Source organism: Erpetoichthys calabaricus, chromosome 14 (genome assembly GCF_900747795.2).
Source record: "Erpetoichthys calabaricus chromosome 14, fErpCal1.3, whole genome shotgun sequence".
Taxonomy (NCBI): domain Eukaryota; kingdom Metazoa; phylum Chordata; class Cladistia; order Polypteriformes; family Polypteridae; genus Erpetoichthys; species Erpetoichthys calabaricus.
Window position 1 is genome coordinate 71,884,462 of NC_041407.2, and position 23,403 is coordinate 71,907,864.

At 38.1% G+C, this 23,403-nt stretch overlaps 1 protein-coding gene across 1 annotated transcript in view; it reads left to right on the top strand.

Moving 5' to 3' along the window:
• The window catches only part of grik3 (glutamate ionotropic receptor kainate type subunit 3), a 476,278-nt gene that overhangs the window by 347,000 nt on the left and 105,875 nt on the right, over positions 1–23,403 (top strand). Inside the window, 2 exon segments of the mRNA XM_051936208.1 lie at positions 6,296–6,409; positions 22,476–22,679. Coding sequence (XP_051792168.1) covers positions 6,296–6,409; positions 22,476–22,679 — 318 coding nt within the window.

The window sequence follows — 23,403 nt, forward strand, 5'->3', positions numbered from 1 at the left end:
ATAAGCGGTATAAAATAATATAGGAAAAATGCAGCCGTACCAAATCAACCAGCCTTTGAGATCAGCTTAATGTTTAAAATAGTATGCTGAGGCAGTTTGTTTCTGTTCCCGAGTGCAGGGACATGATTGCAATTTAAATTGAGGATGTCTGCCATGCAGATCACTAATGCAGGCAGTTCCCTTGATTGCTTACTATAGCCTTTTCACAAATAGAAAATCAATTTCCAGCTGGGGTATATTAATTCCTACATTATTAGATCTTTATCTGCCCAAATAGGGCTGCATGCAGTCTAATCAAGCACACATTTCCACAGAGCTATTCTGAATGCCAGGCTTTGGTAGATGTGAGATATACAGCAGATGGAAAAGCAAAGGATTAATGTGCAGTCATATTGATATGTGGTTTACTCTTCTGGCTTAAGATGAATATTAGTAAAATGGAAAGAAATCATCAGTTAGTTAATTAGCATGTTGTTATCAAAAGCAAGCACCTAGCAATTTAGATTGCTGGTTTCATTCAAAATGAAGAGACTGATTTACATCTGTGGTTGAATGCTCCTCATCCCTGAACTCCTAGGCCATGTACAGATATTTAAATGATCTGGGCCTGTCAAATGCTTTACAGAGGAAGCATTCTGATTCTACAAAAAGATAAACGAATATGCTGTATTTAGCAGTCATCGAACTGGAGAGGAAAGGAAGTGAGTTCTACAGAGTATTTATGCTAAATTTGGCAAAAAAATTAGGCCTGCTAAAGCCGTGTGTGTTGCCTTCCATGGATGGTTGACTTTGAGAAATTCAGTTTTTTGAAAAAATCCTCTTTTTTAAATGCCATCTTGGAGTAATATAGAGGCAGGGCAACAAATGTGCAAGCACCTTGTTGGTAATTTTTTTCTGTTTTTTAAGGATATATGCACTGGAGATTTAGCTTTTTTACTATTCATCATAATTCATTTTGAACTCTTTGAAAGGACTTTAGTTTTTTTTTTTGTTTTGACTCCCCTGTACGAGAAAACCCACATATGGTAAACTGTTTGACTCATTTTGAGGTCTAGTTAAGCAAGACATCAAGCTCTTTCTGGTTTCCCCTATTTTTGGCCCTCTAGACCCAAAACAATATTATTCGTAGGCCAATTATGTACCATATTGTGTACAGGAAATTGCAATTTAATGATAAAGAGTAAACTAAAATGGGTCTTCAGACAAAATAATCAGAAGGACTTGAAGTTGTGCACGTCACATTAACTAACCCCTAATGGGAAATGAGGAGTCAAAGTTACTCCTTTTTCAAAAAAATTGGAATCAGTCAGGGTCGTCAGGACAGCGGAGAGAACAATTGGTTGTACCCTCCCCACTCTGGAACAAATCTACACCTCCTGATGCCGCAAAAAAGCAATAGACATTTCACAGGATTCATCACATCCCGGTCATTGCCTCATCCAGCTTTTGCCATCGGGCAAGAGATACAGAGCAATGAAAACCAGGACAAACCACCTTAAAAACAGCTTTTATCCAAAAGCAATCATGGCCCTGAACTCAGAATAAAACTGCTCCGTATCATTCTCCAAATGTGCAATATAGACCTTAAGTCAACCAGTGCAATTTGTATATTTTGTAAAGTACTTTTATTATTATTCGGTTTGTTATTATTTTCTCTCTTCTTGTCTTTTTAACTCTTATTCCTCACACTGAGTCGACTGCACCTTCAATTTCGTTGTTCCTTTGTAAAAGTGACAATGACAGTAAAGATCTATCTATCTATCTATCTATCTATCTATCTATCTATCTATCTATCTATCTATCTATCTATCTATCTATCTATCTATCTATCTATCTATCTATCTATCTATCTATCTATCTATAAACATGTGGAGTGTCATTTTATGGTATTTTTGAGGTTGCTGACCATACATATGATAATATTTTTGATATTTGATTCTTTACTGGTGCTTCTAGCCCTCTAAGAGACCCACCCAGGAGTTAAAAATGACAATTTTTAAACTTGATCATGTAAAATATCTTTTAGCCTATTTCAAGGTCAGTGATTATGAATATGATGTTATTTTTGATTTGAGATTCTTTACTGGGGATCTAGCCCTCTATATACAGTACCTCTGTCAAGGGGTGAATAATGGTAAAGTTCTATTCCAATACTTAGACTCTAAACGTTTAAACTGAGGCACACATTTTAATAATTCAAATATCTGACACAACTGTACTTGTTTATTATGTACTTCTATCTTATGAAGTAAATCATTGCATTTTTTATGAACCTCCCCAAGTTAAGACAGCTTACATTAATTCAGAGTTTTTCTTTTAAATGCTTACATTGCATAACATTCATCCAATTTATGGTTGAAGGGGCACCTGAGGGCTTGGAAAGGCCACTGCAGGACCCACTTCCACAAACACACACAGGACCAGTTCAGAAAAACCAGCACACATTTTTGAGGATGTAGGAGGACAACTGTGCAAGCTCCACTCAGACATTTACCAGACACAGAATTTGAAGTCATGACATGGAACCTGAGGGGTAGCAACATGACCCATTGCACCACCATGCCTCCTTCTTTTAAAAATGTATACTCATAAATGTAGTTGGACTAATCACATTTCAACTTGTCAGTTGCTGTCCATGACATGCTCTTAAAATTATGCTAATCATTCTCCTTGACCTTCCTGTTTTCTGGGTTCAGCAATTCGTTGTTGCCTATTGAATAAATGACTGGCCGATGCTGACATTTCAGCTGTTTCCTTACTCCATTGAGAGCTGATTTTGATTCCAGTAGATTTTAACTTTATATAACATCTGCTGCAAAGGAGTCACAAATTAAACTAGACTGACAGACTTTTGTGCCAGGACCAAGTAGTGATCTCAAAAGGATGAGTTTGAAATTGTGGAACACAAGTTATATAAATAAATGACACTCTGGATTCAGTACACTTGCCCACTCCAGTATCCAAGTAGGATGATCAATGTATAGTTTGATATTTCAGTTGCATTAAAACCTTGGTGACTGGTACTCTAAACATTTATCTTCATACTGCAGCATGTGGAATAGGCACTACTGGCACTAATCAGCATTCCCATTTACTCTGCCTGTGCAGTGTTATTGCAGAACACATATTATGTTATAAAACTTGCTTAATCCAGTTCAAGGGACAGTACAGTATAAGACCTTGGATCTCTGAATCAGCTCTGGACCTTCTGCCCTGTGTTTTATGACCTTGTACAATCTTTGTGCTTAAAGCCTGCACATTTCTAATTTATAGCTTAGTATTAAATGGATTAAAGTATCCATCATTGGTTTACTCTGCCAGTCTTACATTTCTTTGTTTTAGGTGGGCAGTAGGGAAATATGAAGTTTCACATTTAGGTGCTGCCGCAGGGTATGCTCTGCAATGTGAACATACAGTAGTTGCACTCATGCATTGTTAAAATGCAGCAATAAAAGTTCCAGTGAGACCTATCCTTATGCTATGTCTTTTATTTTCCGTTACACCTTTATCTTTGCAGTTTATGTATTACTAGCCAAGTTACCTGTCAATAGCAGGTAACAGAAAACATTTTAAAATACTTGATATGTCTTGCCCTATGTGTACCTTCACCGTTCCTCGTGTGTCTGAACCTCTCTTTCCCAGAGTTTCTTCTCTTAAATGTATTCCTGTAAAGCCTGCTTCTAAGACTCTGTCATTTTGAGACACCTTGCTTGCCTTCTGTCTACCTCCAATATTAGACAAGCCTCCATTTCCTGGTGTGAAACATTATTCATATTCTTATACTTCCTGTCTCTGAAGACGAGTCTCAGCATACTTTCTACGCCTTTATTCCTCCTCATGGCACTTCCTCTGTCATTTGCGTCACCACGCCAAACTGACGAATCAGATCAAAGTCAAAATGACCAATTAGATTGCTCAGAGGGACCAAACACACACACACATTCAAACAGACAGTAGTGTTTTATTACTTTGTTGATAGGAGGATAATAATGTTCTGATCTTGTAAGGAGATGGAAAATGTTTTATGAGAGAGGACCAAGAGTTGGATCTAGTCATAAAACTAGGCAGAGCTTTGATAACCAGGAATCAATACTATCTTTTGTCTATGCAAATTCCTGAACCAAGTATCAAAGTCATAAACCAGAAAAAACAATTTAAAGAATCCAAGAAAAGTAACCCAATAGAATTGCTAACTTGCACTTTATTTATCTAATCACACATACCTAAGTGATGTGCCTACTGACTTTTATATGGTTGGTCTGATGACATCTCATATTTAGCTTTTCCTGATACCATTTGGTAAACATTCGTATGGAAACCGAAATGTTAATATGTAGAAAACTGCTGTACCCATTGTGGAAGCAACCCCCGAGGAAGACAGGAATAGTTCAATCAGTCAGATTTTATTCAGTCACAGATGAGTACATGGATTCATGCGTTGCAAGGCAGAAAAGCAAAGTTCTGTTTTTACATTCTGCTTTTTATTTTTTCCTTCCTCCTTCCCCCTTCCCCTTACTTATCAAAAAGCATAATATCATTGTATTTTATCTTGGCATTGCACAAATCTGCCAACTGTTTATGTTTTGTGCACGTGTCAGATGGGGCCCTAAAGAAGGAAACATCATCTTTCCCGTGTCTAACAGTCACGTTCCTAAATAGGAAGTTGTCCTTGGTCAGCTTACTGCACCCTGTCTTATGACAGACGCCTATATGAATAACCTGCTGTTATAGCAAAACAAGTTTGTCAGCTTTTAACCATTAGTAGCTTGGAAGCACCTAAATTTTCTTTCACACCATCATAGAACAAAATAATTAAATGGCAATTAAAATGTATAACTTTTTTTCAGGAAGCTTGCAGGAAAAAAATGAAATATTAAGTCCTTGGGTAGGAAAACACCCAAATATTCCCATAGATTGTGGAAAAAGGATCAAATAATACGAAAATTGAAACAAAATGCCAATTCATAGCAAAAGCAAGGATGAGTTTTTAGGATATTATTGAAAATAAGTTTTAAATGCATATGTGTTTCTTTTGGAGTATAATTTATGTTATCTCAGGGTGGAGCAGTGGTAGTGCTGCTGCTTCAGAGTAAGGAGACCAGGGTTCACACCCCGGGTCCTCCCTGCTTGGAGTCTGCATGTTCTCCCTGTGTCTGTGAGGATCTCCTATGGGTGCTCTGGTTTCCTCCCACAGTCCAATGACATCCAGGTTAGATGGATTGGCGTTTCCTAAATTGGCCCCAGTGGATGTGTGTGTTTACCCTGTGATGGACTGGTGCCCTCTCCAGGGTATGTTCCTAGTTAGTTAGGTTTTTCCTCAGATTAGCTATTCTTTTTTTCCTTTTGAACAATGGCACAATTTATTCAAATTTCTTCTAAAAGCTGGATGTTCCACCTTCAGGGGTGCCACTGTCAATCGCCTGACTATTCCTAACACAGGATGTATGGGCTATCTTAGTGCCCACACAAACAGACCAGACAGAGATCTTGGCTTCGGGTGTGCTCTCATCCCAGGCCTGAGACTTGGAGTCTTTGCCAACCAGGACGCTCACGTCAAGAACTTCTCCACCAAGCCTCCCGACTCCCACTGCTATCCTGACCTTACGCGGTCAGTCGTCCTTCACTGGTCACTCCCGCTACTCGATCACTCAGCGGGAGCGAACACTATTATGACTCCCAGGTGTCGGCCTAACACCCAGGTTTCCGTTCAGCTGCCTGTGAGCATTCACTCGCTCGCTTGTCGCTCACCCGCACTGGCTCTCTCTCTCTCTCTCTCTCTCTCTCCTCTCTCTCTCTCTCTCTCTCTCTCTCTCTTCTCTCCTGCTCCTCGCTCTCCAGCAACCTCCGTCTTTCTTTCTCTTTTGTCTTTTTTTTCCCTCTCATCCTCCTAGCCGACTCGCGCTTCTATATATGCCGAGAGGGCATAGCAGCTGCAGCACATTAGCATCCCCAGGAACAATCATGGATGTGGGCAGTCTCTCACCTGTGCACTTAGGTGAGAAACGCCCACACCACAGATCGTCCTGAGACCCCTTTAGCCACAGCTACCACACCCCCCTCGCTAAGCTGCGAGCGCGGTGATTAGTTATTTAAAACGGCCTTTGCTAAGAGAGCTGTGGACCCACAACACCACAGGGTACTGTATCTCATGTTCAATGACAGCTATGTGCATATGGCATATCAATGTGAATTTCAATGTGAAATCATTTATAGCATACAGCAACTCCACAGTTTATTCAAAATGCAGAATAAGGTAAACAACATAGTAAATTTACTTGTCTCCTTTATTTTACAGGTTGGAACCTGGAATCCATCAGATGGCCTTAACATTACAGAGATTCCACGAAGTCGAGGGATAAATATCACAGATTCTCTTACGAACCGCTCACGTGTCATCACCACCATTTTGGTAAGTTGAGTTCAGTTTAAGCAAATTCAAGGCAAAACTCTTCATACAGGACCAGCAGTAATGAGGCTGTATAATACCTGCATTCATGTGATCCCAAATGTGTATTTTTGAAATATCGATGTAATAAATTGTCAGAGGTGACTTGAGTTAATGGCTGTTTAAGTAAAGATTGTAATCAGACAATTAAATAAATACCCTAATCTGAGAGTTGCAGTCACTAATTCGTTGAGTAATGGAAAATATGAAACAGTGCACAATAGTTAATGTAGTTACTCTAATTAATACTGCCACTTAAAGAGACATGATTAACATTTTTTTATTATATGTTAACTGAGATCTGGTTTAACCTGAGTAGCTAGTGTTCCTCATTCCTGACCTAGGAATAGTCTTCAGCTACTCTGTAGACTGGGCTTAAAGGTGTCCTAAACAGCTAAGCTAAAATATTTTCTGTATCTGAGGTAGTTTGTGTCCCTGTTGTATCTGGTGGTGGTGTCATCACTGCACTGTAACAGGTTTGCATGTCAAACACTGTTATGCTCTTCTCTAGTTAAATTCCTTGTCCTTGGCAAAGTACATCTCTACCTCTGACACTACTGTAACCGAGATGAGATTTGCCTTTAGTGCCTACCGACACTCATCCCAACATATAATCTAAAGCTGACCCACAAGCCTAGAGTGCTGCCTTGGACTTGACATGCATGTGACATTGCTGACTAAACATAATTACAAATGATTTGATGTTGCCTGGGAAGCTAATATTGTAGCTGTCTGTGGGCATAGTACTGTCAATTTGCTGTAATTGGCTTACTTGTTATTCCCTTGTTCCAGTATATTGGTTATATTCATCCATTAAACCTTCCATGTTCACTGAAATTCAATGTTTGTCCCATCATGAACGGGATGCTTACTAGTCATAAGACAGTGTCACAGACACACACTCCCCCTCATACACACTCATTCATACAAAATTAATTTTGAAACTAATTAATCTAACATACAATATGTTGACAATGTAGCACAGGCAGTCAGTCCATGCATACTCCTATCAAACAATGATCAGATCCAGTTACAACTAACCAACCACCTGCAATCTTTCTTGGAAGGTTTTAGCTTTTAAAAAAATGGAAACAGTTATTTTCCATATTTCTGTTGATTGTACTTAGCACAGTATACGGTGACTAACTAGCAATTTGGTCCATCAAGAAGCATTTCAATTAACTGGAGCATGGAGTCAACAAGGTGTCAAGGGAGCAGCACAGAAATGTTGGTCGATATCAACTTCAGAATGTTCTATGTAGTTAAAGATCTCTACTTGTTTGTTCTTATGTATTTTAGTGCTGACCCATGTTGAATACATTCTTGATCAAGAAAAACCCCAGTGTTGTTGCTGTTGTTGATATGTTCATATCACTACCATACCACATTTTCAGCTTCTTAAAGCTTTAGTCATTCTTTCATTGAAGTTCACAGACCACATGGTCTTTTGAGATCCACCTACCTGTTTAAATAACACAGAATGCCCAGATGATGCTGTTACTAACCAAGGATTAGAGGGATAGGGAAGCTGGATCTGTGAAAGTATAGATTAAAAAGGTAAAATTAATAGCAAATGTAATCTGCATCTCATTTATGAAGCATTTTGCCAGTTTATTGTATCTGAATAAGATTTTTGAGGCACAAAAGTCACAATTCCACCCTGGAACATTCAATATTTAGGGGCCTGTATTGGAAAGATTTTTAATAATTATTGAGTATGTTAGTGTATTTGGTGTCCTGACTTTGTGTTTTGCAGTCATATAGTCAGTTATTTAAACCAACCTCTGTCTTTCCTACAGATATCTCTCTATTATAAAAAAAAATCTTGGCAGGGAGACCAGGGAGACGAGACGTGATCGTCTCAGAAGACAATTTGACATCCTGCGAGATGTCCCCCCTAACCCCACAACACGAGCAGCATTATACGTCATGAAAGAAAGAGATTTAATCATGCCAGGAGCAGGAAATAAAGAACAAATATAGTTTTTACAAAAATTTTAAAGTAAAAGTGAAAATAATGCATATGTTACAATTCCCATGAAAATAACAATCTCTTAAAATTTTGTATCTGGTAAACCAAACCCAGGGGTGTGCGAGCGAAGCCCCCTAAAAATTAAAGTTTTTTTCAGAATAGAAGAAAGGTCTAAATACTGTGACTCACCTGGGACAATGTTTTAATTGAAGCCACAATAAATTCTCTCAATGTCACCTTTAATGTACTCAAGTGAACCTTCATTTTCCTAATCTCTTGTATATACAAAATCTAACGCCTATCTGTATGTCTGTCCACTTTCACGATAGAACTACTTAACGGATTTAGATCTTTTTTTTTCTATAATTTGCTTGAACACATTTTGCGACTTCTGTCATCGCGCTAAGTATCACAGTTTGCTTGCAGGAGTGACTAATTTACGCTAATCTGAGAGACAGGCTGTGGGTCGAGGGGAGGGGGAAGGGTGACATCAGGAGTGGGGAGCTGGGCGGGGTCCTCCTCACTCACACAGCAGCCTCCATTTGAATCAGTTAACTTCTGGACACATTTTGGAGCATATCTTGCCTCCACTTAGTTAGCGATACCTGTTTGTTTATTGATTTTTAAAGTTTGTCCTGTTTCACTACTACATGGGTTGGAAGGCAATTAATGACATTCTTCAAATTTTCTGCTATGTCTCTCTTCTTCCATCCATTACCCTCTATCAGGCATCTTGCCTTTTTTGTTATACTGTATATTCAGCTGATCCCTTTTAACATGTTGACTTATAACATCCAGATAGATTACAATTATTTACAGATTTGTGACAGAAGTTGGAGTACAGTCAAGTTGCAGAAAGTGATTTGCTCAGGGTAACACAAAGAGACAGAGGCACGATCTGAAGCAGCAACTGTGGGGTTTACAGTACTGCCTGAACTTTACTCACTTATAGTCAAGGTTATGCAAAACAAGGTAGTTTATATAAAATTTTATGACAGTAGGTTTTCAGGAACTCTAGTAAGTATACCTTATTGCAATGAAGTTGTTAGCATTCTCCAACAGTAAATATAATTAAAAATCTGCGTGATTTTGTCTTGTTTGTGTTGTGCACCCAGCACCCAGTTTTCCTGCTGTCACACTTCATACACAAGTAGAATGTCCTCATAATGTTGTGCACACAATACAGAATATCCTAGAAACATTTCACCACTGATTTGTAGAAAATAAATAAAATGTAGTCATCAATAATCACATTGTTTAACTGCGGAATTTCATGCATAGTCTTTAAAAACAACATGAATTTAAAGCACAAACTTGATAGAATTCTGTATAAATATAACATTTACAGCTATTCCGAGACAAATACAACCAAACAGACCACACTGGCTATTTATATTGTTAATGCTACAAGTACATAGTGTACGGTTAGGTCCATAAATATTTGGACAGAGACAACTTTTTTCTAATTTTGGTTCTGTACATTACCACAATGAATTTTAAATGAAACAACTCAGATGCAGTTGAAGTGCAGACGTTCACTTTAATTCAGTGGGGTGAACAAAACAATTGCATAAAAATGTGAGGCAAATAAAGCACTTTTTAAACACAATCCCTTCATTTCAGGGGCTCAAAAGTAATTGGACAATTGACTCAAAGGCTATTTCATGGGCAGGTGTGGGTAAGTCCGTCGTTATGTCATTATCAATTAAGCAGATAAAAGGCCTGGAGTTGATTTGAGGTGTGGTGCTTGCATGTGGAAGATGTTGCTGTGAACAGACAACATACGGTCAAAGGAGCTCTCCATGCAGGTGAAAGAAGCCATCCTGAAGTTGCGAAAACAGAAAAAACCCATCTGAGAAATTGCTACAATATTACGAGTGGCAAAATCTACAGTTTGGTACATCCTGAGAAAGAAAGCAAGCACTGGTGAACTCAGCAACGCAAAAAGACCTGGATGTCCACAGAAGACAACAGTGGTGGATGATCTCAGAATCATTTCCATGGTGAAGAGAAACCCCTTCACAACAGCCAACCAAGTGAACAACACTCTCCAGGGGGTAGGCGTATCGATATCCAAGTCTACCATAAAGAGAAGACTACATGAAAGTAAATACAGAGGGTGCACTGAAAGGCGCAAGCCACTCATAAGCCTCAATAATAGAAAGGCTAGATTGGACTTTGCTAAAGAACATCTGAAAAAGCCAGCACAGTTCTGGAAAAACATTCTTTGGACAGATAAAACCAAGATCAACCTCTACCAGAATGATGGCAAGAAAAAAGTATGGAGAAGGTGTGGAACAGCTCATTATCCAAAGCATACCACATCATTTGTAAAACACGGTGGAGGCAGTGTGATGGCTTGGGTGTGCATGGCTGCCAGTGGCACTGGGACGCTAGTGTTTATTGATGATGTGACACAGGACAGAAGCAGCCGAATGAATTCTGAAGTGTTCAGAGCCATACTGCTGTCTGCTCAAATCCAGCTAAATGCAGTCAAATTGATTGGGCGATTGATTGATTGATTTCATGATACAGATGGACAATGACCCAAAGCATACAGCCAAAGCAACCCAGGAGTTTATTAAAGCAAAGAAGTGGAAAATTCTTGAATGGCCAAGTCAGTCACCTGATTTTAACCCAATTGAGCATGCATTTCACTTGTTGAAGACTAAACTTTGGACAGAAAGGCCCACAAACAAACAGCAACTGAAACCTACTGCAGTAAAGGCCTGGCAGAGCATTAAAAAGGAGGAAACCCAGCATCTGATGATGTCCATGAGTTCAAGACTTCAGGCTGTCATTGCCAGCAAAGGGTTTTCAACCAAGTATTAGAAATGAACATTTTATTTCCAGTTATTTAATTTGTCCAATTACTTTTACAAAAGCAAATAAACCAAGCTAGAATTAGGAATTTTGGCAGTGTTTTTGTCAACAGCAATTTTGGTTTAGTGCTTCTGTTTTGACATTTGATACTGATGGCTGTTAGACTCGGTGACGAGCCGCATCATAGGATTAGTTTGTCTTTGTTGATAATAACTATTTATAGCTTTACTTCCTTGTTTTTTAAAATAGTTATAGAGCACTTGCTTTTGCCATAGTGGTGCAAACAGGGCTCCAGTAAGAAAACAACTATGAAGTTGTATGGATACGCATGCTAGAGGCATGTGTTGGGCTTGGGCATGGAGCCTCTGTGATGGAGGAGACAACAGTCCAGCACTAGTGTGCCACTGCTGAATAAAAGATAAAGAGAAGGGCAATAAGAAAGGCTGATTGCCAGACTGACAGAGAGCCATAAGGGAGCTAAAAGTCCTGGAAAATCAGCTGAGGAATACTAGCAGCAGCATACTGATAAAAAAAACAATATTAAATTAACGAGTGATAAAAATGCAGGTATAACAGACAGTAACTCTCTATAATGTTAACGTTTACCCCCCCCCCCCCAGGTGAAATTGAAGAGTGTCACATAGAGTGGGGGAGGAACGATCTCCTCATTCTGTCAGTGGAGCAGGACAGTGACAGCAGTCTGTCGCTGAAGCTGCTCCTCTGTCTGGAGATGATACTGTTCAGTGGATGCAGTAGATTCTCCATGATTGACAAGAGCCTGCCCAGTACCCGTCGCTCTTTCACGGATGTCAAACTGTCCAGCTCCGTGCCTACAATAGAGCCTGCCCTCCTCACCAGTTTGTCCAGGCGTGAGGCATTCCTCTTCTTTATGCTGCCTCCCTAGCACACCACCGTGTAGAAGAGGGCACTCACCACAACCGTCTGATAGAACATCTGCAGCATCTTATTACAGATGTTGAAAGACGCCAGCCTTCTAAGGAAGTATAGTCGGCTTTGTCCTCTCTTGCACAGAGCATCAGTTTTGGCAGTCCAGTCCAATTTATCATCCAGCTACACTCCCAGGTATTTATAGGTCTGCACCTTCTGCACACAGTCACCTCTAATGATCAAGGGGTCCATGAGGGGCCTGGTCCTCCTAAAATCCACCACCAGCTCCTTGGTTTTGCTGATGTTCAGTTGTAGGTGGTTTGAGTCGCACCATTTAACAAAGTCCTTGATTAGGTTCAGTATGTACAAAGTTCCCATCAGAGTGAACATATAGCATAGTCAGCAATGCATCATGCTTCCCAACTGGATGGGATGGGATGGACACCAGCAGGGATTGGTCACAAAAACTTAGTGGCAATATAAAACAGTACTGTAGATACTAGAGGTTGTCTTTTGTCTTTGGCCTCAGGACATTCTGAACAAACAGTAGGAGGGAAGTGAATATGAAGTTTTTCTACCCTGTAAGTCCTCTAGTGAAATTTGCTGGGGTTGAGCTCGCCATTTGATCATTTTTGTGTATAGTTTTGTTTTGTTATTTTTATCAAGAACCTTTTGATTCCTTGCTCAGAGGAAGTAAGAAATATCAGCTTATTTTTTCTGTAAATATTTGTTTTTGACAATTTTTTCCTTTTATTGTGTGCCATTGCTATTTAACTGTTTAGGCTAACTGATTGCATGACACTGTTTTGCACCACTATTTTACTGTCTGTGTTTCTCGACCTCATACTGGTTTAGTTTGGTTCATGAACCACAAGATGCCCAGGGATTAGGTCTATGCAAGGGTTCAAAGGCATGGAGAATCATAAACTTTGTCCTTACCCCTTAATCTCTTTGATTTCCTGCTTTCTTCTCTAAACACCCAAATTTTTCTATGAGCATCTGTACCATCCTGGGCATTCATAACACAGTGTCTTGTATCAAGGATTGGGGGAAGGTAGTAATTTCCTGCTCAATTTTTAAAGGTTCTTTAATGGTGAGCTACAAAGCTGCCTTGAGCACCTTGAATGGCTGCTGATTTCTCCCAAGGGCTATTGTCAGCTTTGGCTGAATAAGACAAACCTCAAAACTGAAGTGAGGTATTGACTTGACCTAACCTTCGGAATTGATTTACCATATAGCTGCCTCAGGCCCAAGACAGAATGAGTGTGGAGTTGAAGGTTAGGAAACAGTTGTGAAAGACACAGACAGAGGAGGAGAAATGGAAGTTAAGGAAGGAAGTGTTTTGTGGTATTTCATAGGTGGGCGAGCCACCCTATCAGACAAACCAGTGCTCAAGACCTTTCTAAGAAGACCCAGTGAGAGAGCAGTTTCCTTGTTTTGACATGTGATCTGCAGTTTTGTATTGACCTTAATTTTTTTACTGTTCTGATTCTAAGAATATGTATACATTTTTTCTTAATTCCACTATGATAAAGAAGGTAATTCCTATTTACAGTTTGGTGAATGTTTGGAACCCTCACAAAAACTTAATATATGAATGTCACAAAAATGTAAGAGACAAGTACCAAATCAGATACTTTATTAAACACTAAAGAAATGGACTGCAGGCTTTGTTCTGTTGCCCACTGTGTAATATCATCTGACACAATAGATTCAGGTGAAATCAGCAGCTGCTGGATTCAAAGAATGTGCTACTTACACATTTAATCGTTCCCTCTGCAATGTACTATATTCTACGCTTGGGTTGCCTCTTTCTTTTATCCTATTACTCACATACTAACCCGGGGAGGCAGGTGATTACAGAGTTTTTACCCTCTCTGCCACATTTCTTGTGCTGAGCAGAGTTTTAATTGCTGAAACACCAATCTTGGATTTTATAAATGGCAGACGGAATGTCTTATTAGGGCTGACAACTGTAATAATAATTTATCTAACAGTTTTGAATTCAGGAGATTCTGGTGGATTGTCAAATTTATATCTCAAGAGCCTCAGTTCAGGGAGTTACTGTTGCACTGCAGTGCTGACACTAATAAGATGTTTTCTGTATTCTGCTGCATGGTATAGATTTTTTTTCTGGCAGTTTACAAATTTGAACACTGTTATCACCAAGAGACCAACAGAGTGGGAACTGTGGTTGTCCACACGGTAGTACAGTGTTTAGAAAATGCAGTGGCAAATGCGGTAATATATGATTCTCTAATGCTTAGTCTTTCAAAAATAATTAATTTACTGTAAGGGATATGTTTGGCAGGTAACTCCAAATGTCCCTAAAGTGTGTTTTATTTATTGTTTTTAAAGTCTTTATTGTGCTAAATCCATTACGCTTCAGATTTTAAGCTGACCTATATTTACAATTATTTTTCAGTTGCACAACTGATATCAGTTTATACCGCAAATAAACATTTACAGATTTCAGTCTTTTGTATTCATCTTTTACCACAAGACATACGTTTTCTAATCTAAAGTTAAAGACCCAGTGTTATGTATGTTGCACCTTTGTCTAAACAAGTTGCATCAAAACCTGGTCACGAAGAACACACAATAGTGAAGTCTGCTCCTTCTTACACTGTGAAGATGTTTAAATGCTCAAAGTAAAAGACATTAGCTGAGCTACTGGGCGTGGTGGAGATAAAGGGAATATGTGGGTGATGGTTGCCCACTAAGGGTATCCACATTGCATGAATATATGCATAATAAGATTAAGAAATTTGTATTATCCCTTCACGGTCATGAACTTAATCCTGATTTTTTTTTTTTAACTCATAAATGCAAACATTCATACATCCTCAAACTCAGTCAGACATCCTTAAGTCTGTTTGATCCGATGTAACCCGTACAGCGTTCCAGTAAATCATACTGGATACGGCTACACAATGCCAGTTTAGAAGTGCCAATTAACCTAATCTTTGTGGATTTAAGAGAAGATCACATGGGCACAGGGAGAACATAAAAATCTACACAGACAACATCTGGATGTGGAATTCAAACCTGGGTCCCTGGATCCATTAGGTTCACTGTCACTGTGCCTCATGCCTGTAACAGTAAAGCATAAAACAGGTTCCCTTTTTATTTTGTGGTCAAACTCTTCCCCCCACACATACATATAGCTGACAAGAAAAGGTTTTACTGCAGTCTCACATAACCTGTCCTCATCACCATCATACAAACAAATTACCTATCGCTTGATTTAACTTACCATTTCCTATTTTGTGAAGAAAGCTTTCAAATTTTAGTGAATGATCTTTAGTGAAATTAATGTTATCATAATGGAATAGATAACTCTAGTTTTGTCATTCTGTTAGATGATCTTCTGAAAACTGTTGCTGTGAAATTTCATGTTTATCGTCAAATGATTATTTCAAAGTTTTAGTCTTTTTGTATCTACACTTGTTTATGAGAAACTTACAACCTGACTTAATCTTTTAAACATATCAGAAATTAAGCTTTACCTCCAAAATTGAGCCTTTAAAAGTCATCATCATTATCATGGTGGTACCTGAAGTTGTCCAAACATTAGAGGCCACCAGCTGTGAAGACCTGTAGAAGTCTATAAGTTGTTTTCCTAAAGCATAGTTTTTGTTAAGACATCCTAATTTAACAGCATTACTTTCAGTTGTGAAGACTACTGTTATTGGATGATTTATTATCTAATCCCTTTCTTACAGTTTAAAGCACAAAATCTTCCAGCCGTACAAGCTTGGGTTTGGACCCCATTACATTTGTATAGACTAAGCTGTGAGCCCTTAGAAATAGCACTCCTCCATCATTAATTTCATATGACTTGTTCATTTTATGAATACTTTCTAGTGTTTTCTAATTGAATTTTGTAAGCCTAAAGATAGTTGGATATAGCTACATACAATTTTAAAGGGATATAACTTTAATACTATATTGTGATCAGATTTTTCAGCATTTTAATAGTATAAAAAGAGTTGCAAATTGCACCTTGGACAATTTACCCTAATAGTAAACTAAATGTGAACTCCCATATCTTATGCACAGTTAATAATTTTGATGAATTTGTCTATGAAGGAATCATGAATTGAGTTCAAATATATCTAGCCATGTCAGAATAGACAAATACATGATTTTGACTCTCCTTCTTTTACTTCTCTGTGGTTAGGGTTAATGATTTAACTGTTTTATTTATATTCTACTATGTTTTAAATGTCTTTTAACAGCTGTTGTGAAAATGGTAATTAAGAATGAGGGTTTATAAAATAGAGGCTTACATAACAAAGGATGGTGTCATTTTGTTTCATTTTCAATTACCAGTTACTTCTGAAAAAAATATTAAGACTTCAACTGCACTTCTCAGGAGTATGAGCCTAGACATCACAATGTGGTCTCTTGTGTAGGTCTGGTATAGGCTTACCCATATAATATAATCTGGCACAGCTGTAACATGACATGTTTTCCTGATCCAGTTTGCCTGTTCAGAAATATATGCCAGAGGCCAATAATTTCAAAGCATCTTGTTAAATATCCTGCAGAAATGAAATCCATTGGGAGTCTTTTATTATTAATGTTTTCATCAGATTACAAACTGCTCAACCAATCTGGCATTGCTGCAAAGAACACACTCCCACGTGTTACTTGACAAAGGACACAGATGTTCCCATGCAATATTTGATCACTCTGTGTCAAACACATATGGACATCAGGGTCTGGTGTGTGACCCATTGCTTGGATTTTTTAAAAAATTAGTTTTTAACTATCCTTCATTTGTATCCATCTGATCTTGGTTAAGAAATTGTTTAACATCCCTTTTTAAAGACAGCACATTTATGACCTAAGCATAACACAAAGTCCTAGAACCCTTGCTTGTCAGTATTGTAGATCTATGCAGTTTAAATAGGAGCATTAAACTAATCAAAATGAGAGAGGGAGTCTAAAACTAAGATGTGGTTTAATTCAGGAAAACTACATTTAAATACTGTTGAATGTTTAGTGGTCACAGTTATTGAAAGTTATATAAGAAGTTTATTGTACACCAAAAAAAAAAACAACAAAACACTCAAACATTAAGATATCCAAACCTTACTTAATGCTTCCCCTTCTACTTTCGTAACTGTAGTGGCTGTGAAGGTACCTAAACAACAGAACCTAGTCACTTGTTTCACAAATACAGAGCAAATATCCATTTAGATATGATGACTAGAGAGAGAGAGAGAGGGAGAGAAAATGAGTGCTTTAATGGAGGGTCTGCAGTATGTAAAAGAGGCAATCCAACAATAAATCTGGTCCACAGTTTAAATGGCATTTAATTGCAGAGTACTGGGTTAATTACTAGGAATACTAGAGTGAGACAGACAGCAAGGCATTTTAATAAAGGAGGCTCTCACATTTCAGGAGTATTGTACTTAAATGCATGCTTATTGTGTAATACATACAGTATACTCTATACTAGACTCTCTTAGGGCTGGTTTATATGCTCAGAACGCATACGCGCAGGCATCATGGCTGCCACGCATTCCCAGCGTTCTTTAGCTGCATCCTCTGAGTACGTCCCCAGCTAAAATATCGGTGGCGTGTGTGTACAAGTTTTGGTACGTGATGTCAGCATCATTGTTTGGTATCTACAAGTGACGGCAGGTTTGCAGCTCTAACGGGATCAATCTGTGTGCTTCGATGTTTGATGAATGGTTCAATGCAATGAAGCAAATCATCACACTTAAATGCTCACATGCAAACATCTTCATGGTGCTTTTCTTCATCATTTCTCACAAAAGGCCATACAAGTGTTGCATATTCCCCATTGTAATAACACAATACATTTAAAGGTATCACATACTGTCCCAACACTCTGTGTCACCGTTGCTGTCTTTTTTTTTTTTTGCACCTTCGCAAGAGCATCAGAATGCAAATATTTTTTTTTTAACATCATTCTTCCCTCACCTCACAACACATGTTGTTTTCTCCCTGTGACGATATCTCACACTGACACCTGGTGGAATCCTCGTGCAAATATTGACAGTACACTGTTTGCATGGCAGCAGCGTCCTCAAGCTGATGTGTCACACAGCATTAAGTATATCCCCAACCTCAGAATGCATCAATAAATCTCACAGATGGAAAATAAGCTTATCTGTACTACCACCCGTTGCTGTGGGAAGGTCTCAGGAGTCTATGCTCATCCAATCAGACAGCTAGGCTTCTTCATTAGTAATTTTTAATAAGGAAAAAAAATACTCTTTTGTATAAAATATGTAGTACGTATTTGTAGGTTTACAAAGGGCAATACAGGTGACTTTTTCAAATATAAGCCATGTCACATTAGAACACTTTTCCTGTGATTTTCATTGGTAGACTTCATTTACATAATCTTAGTGAGTCGGAGGCAGTCGGCAGCATGCTTCCATGAAGTTCAGTCACCCAGTCTGACATAACAACAACATTTATTTATATAGCACATTTTCATACAAATAATGTAGCTCAAAGTGCTTTACATGATGAAGAAAGAGAAAAAAGACAAAGTAAGAATTAAAATAAGAGAGCACTAATTAACACAGAATAAAAGTAAGGTCCAATGGCCAGGGAGGACAGAAAAAACAAAAAAAAACTCCAGATGCCTGGAGAAAAAATAAAATCTGCAGGGGTTCCAGGCCACGAGACCACCCAGCCCCCTCTAGGCATTCTACCTAACATAAATGATCAGTCCTCATTGTATTCAGGGTTTTCATGAAAGGACTTGATGATGACGGTCACATGGACTTTAATCCATCAATGTAGGGACATCATGATGCTTTGATTAGGTGGTGGTGGCACAGGTCGCCACCACAGAAAACCGGAAGAAGAACAGAAGAGAGAGTAGGGGTTAGAATGGATTTTGGAGCCACCATAAATCGTGATGATAATTAATTGAATATGCAGAGCATCAGGATTTAACTAAGATGAAGCTATGAGAAAGCCATATTAAAGTAATTTGTTTTCAGCAGTTTTTTAAAGTGCTCCACTGTATTAGCCTGGCGAATTCCTATTGGCACGCTATTCCAGATTTTAGGTGCATAACAGCAGAAGGCTGCCTCACCACTTCTTTTAAGTTTAGCTCTTGGAATTCTAAGCAGACATTCATTTGAAGATTTGGAATATACCCAGCAAATCACTCCAATGAGTCCGCAACTCTCCACGAAAACATTGATTTTATCTTTAGTCGTAGGATGCTCTGTGTGTATAAGTGCTGACAACCAATGAATGCTTATCCAGAGTACAATGCAACTGGCCCTTACAAACAGAAGAGAAGTTTGTCTGTCTGCTGTCCCATGTTTTACATACCGTAACAGAATAGAAAAAAGAAAAATGGTCTTGGAATGCCTCTGAGCTTGGCGTACCTGTTGTCTTTTATTACTGCTCCATTTTCATCAAGAAAAGGGGTGATAAAGACTGGGCTGTAAAGTCTGTAAATTTGGCATGCCCAGCAATTTTCAGTCATATGAATTGACATGGCTCTGTGATGAGATCAGCAACTGCAGACGGCATTCCCTAAGACTAGAAGACACTTAATATAACATCGACTTTAGTATGTAATGACCAAAACAATGAGCAGAAATATGAGGTTTTGTCTCAAGGTAGCAGGAGTGACAATCCATGGTACAGTGAAAAGCTCAGCAATTTGGAAGAGGCTGTCAGTAAAGTCACTGCTCCTTAAGATCAAGAGAACACATGCAGTTGAGGTGGTTTGGGCATGTCACAAGGATTCCTCCTGAGCTGCTATGGGCACTTTCCCTTGGACGAAGACCCTACAGCAGGCTCAGGACACACTGAAGGGATGATATCTCTTGGCTTGCGTGAGAACCTCCTAGGAATTAACCAGGAAGAGCTTGACACTGTACCTGAGGACAGGGAAGTCTGGGCTGACCTGCTTGGCACATTGCCACTGCAATCCTCATCAGAAAAAGCAGATTTGGGAAATAAAATGAGAACATCAGAAGTAAATATCAGTCATTAAATATAGAATCTGCAGGTCCTTAAATGTGTATTGATTGTACTAGGCAGTAGGGGCACTATGGAGAAAGAAAAGGAATTGGGTCGTGGTAAAATAAACTGGCAATGGTCTAAACTGGGACTACAGAATCAAATAACAGAGCCCAGAACATAAGGCAAAATATTAGTCAATACTCAAAAAAAGAGAAATATAAAACCAAGATTGTGGTGAAATGGACAGAAAAATGTTTGCAGCCGGAGTTCAAATTAAAATTTAAAGAAAATAACACTAGACTTTGTAGGTTGTATCCACAAACATAAACAAACAAAACATATTCAGTGCTGACCTTTATGCCTATGACACCATGATGCCACCTATAACACATTTCCTGTTGACCTTGCCTAGCAACAAAGACAACAAACAACAGAAATACCAGTACCGACAATGAAAATAAAATTGAATTGAATAAATAGCTTTGAACACAATGAAAATGTTTCAAATGCAAAAATAAATGTAAAGACTATATTCTTTTATTTCTAAAATCCCCAAAATAATCTCAAATATGTTTAGAGGCCAAGGAACAACTGTAAAAAATTAAAAACAAAAGCCAGGTTATGACAGAATGTATTAGAAATAAGACAGGTCTTCAGTCTCAGTTTAATGTTAAGATTAAAAGAGTTTATAAAGACAGTTAGTTACAGATCCAGTCTCTGCCAGAAAGGTGAATAACTGTTTGAGGGCTAAGAAGGGTGGCAGCAGAATGAGTTTGGTGAGTCACGAATTCCGCAGTGTCAGTAGTAAGCACAGGTACTGTGGCTTATACAGTGCAAAACGAGAGCTTTATCATAGGTCTTATTTTGCTGGTATTTAGCTTCATGATAAAATTTTAATTAACATAACGCATAGTTCAGAGTTAATTTGTTTTGACTTGATAAATTTGTGGAAATTTTTGTTTGTCATTTGGTGCCATGATTAAATACCCATAACTGTTCTTTTGTAAATAATGAAATAAAATGTTGCACACCCAAATACAGAGTTTTCCTTTATCTATTTAATTTTTGAAGAACTACCGTTCATTGCAGTACAGTTTTTCTATGTGAGCACTTGTTTTACTGTTTTGTTTTTATTCAAAGCAAATAGCAAATCTAGACTTTTGTAATCTTGTCAAAAGTGGTTAGTTAATTCTTTATAATTAATTCTGACACACCATCAATAGGGAGCATAAAAAAAGATAATGGATAATTCACAGATACAGAACTGATGAAGGAAAAAAAAAATCTGAAAAGTAAATGCAATAAACAGATAAAAGGCTTGCTATTCAAAGAAATCTTAAAGCCTTTGAAGCAACACTTTCATAAACAGTACTGTATCTTAATAAAATTTAAGTGATAATATTTGAAGTAACGGAGAGAAATATACTATGTCATTTAAACTTTGTTTCTATGTTAGTACATAATGTAAGACATATGTAAGCTGTCAAACTTGCCAGGAGGTATTTTACTTCTACATTTGGCTAATTATGAATCATTCAAATTACACATCTTCTCTATATACCAGCTGCATGCAAATTCTAAGCAAAGAAAGATCGGATCTTGCTTATTCATGTTCAGCTTCAAAACCAAGCTTGATTAATCATTTGAAAATGCTCTCCTTGGCTGTCTTTTGCAAAGGACATACATTTATTTTCCTTTTTGTGGTATAATCAGAATTAGAACAATGCATTTACATTATTGAGTGATAATTAAGTGCAGTTTTGATTCTTGCAGAATATTAGTCTTTTTTTGTGTTATTTGATGTAAATACCCTACACTCTAATTCAGATCCGTCTTTAGCTAATCACTTCTAACAACAAGGGCCACAGGACAGAGACAATTACAACTTCTAATAACTATGGAACATACTCATATTTATATAAAATTCTGGTGTAAGTTTTTTTTTTTGACTGTTAAAGTTGCCATCATCAAACCCATTTTATCTAGTCATTCTGTTATTCATTCCCTTAAGTCACAGACTGACTTTCAAAGCTTTCCAATGCTGTTTTGTTATTTTATCATTGCTATTTTTACTTGGATTGGCTTTTGTGACCTTCGCTGTAGCTTCTTGCCATTTCTGATTCTCCTCGCAAATTAAAGAAGATTTCCGTCAAGGTAGACAGCTACTTCCCAGTGGGAAACATGCATTAAGTTAACGTGTTTTATTTATTTAAACTCTGTGCTTTTTTAACCTTGTTTTTAGATGCAGTCCTTTAAATGCTTAACAGAGTTATCAGAGAAGATCACTTAACTTTAATTGTTTTTGTGTTTAAAATAAATTGAAAAGCTGACCTTACCACTGGTTGTGTTTGATGTTCGCTGTTGTTGCAGGAGGAGCCATATGTCATGTTTAAGAAGTCTGACAAGGCGCTTGCTGGTAATGACCGATTTGAGGGGTTTTGTATTGACCTTCTGAAGGAACTGGCAAATATCCTAGGATTTATGTACGAGATTCGGCTGGTGCCTGATGGAAAATATGGAGCACAGGATGAGAAGGGACAATGGAATGGCATGGTGAAAGAACTCATGGAACATGTAAGTCAATTTTGAACAATTCTACCCTCCAAAGAATGATTTCATTATCAATTTTTGTATGCTTCATTCTCAGTCTTAGAGGGTAAGTGCACTTTTAAGACGTATTTATCACTGACTTATTATGCTTAAACATACAACCTGTGAAAAACATGTGTCCATTAATCTTCAGTAAAATGCAAAATTTGTTTTGATTCTGAATCTCCACTTTAATAGTGCTTTTAGAGAAAGAAAGATCCACAGGTCATTTAGGACAGTGCTAATTTAGTGTGTGAGTTAAACATATTATTATTAAAAAGATCATACCTTTAGATGACATCAGGAAACTGAAATCTCCAGTAAACACTTTCAGCAATATGTCACATCCAAACAGGTGTCCAGAATCTACACACAGCGTCAAGAGTTATCTAAAATAAGTGGTGCCATTCGACCTAACAGTGGTGTTATTGTTGGGGCTATATGTGTGTAACAGGGCATGTGAGAGTGTGTAACCTAATGTGTAAAGGCCCTGTTACACTACACGAGGTTCCCAGTAAATTACAGTCGCAGACTTCAAATTGGGGCTTTCACTGGGTACTCCCTTGACCTACGGCTGTGTACTTTGACGCCCCCAGTGACTCAGTCAGACCAGTCTTCAACTTGTCTTAAGTTGAAGGGCTTGGCTTTCTTTGTGTTTTCAAGAGCTGACAACCAATGAGCACTCACCCAGAAGTGCAATACATAGAAT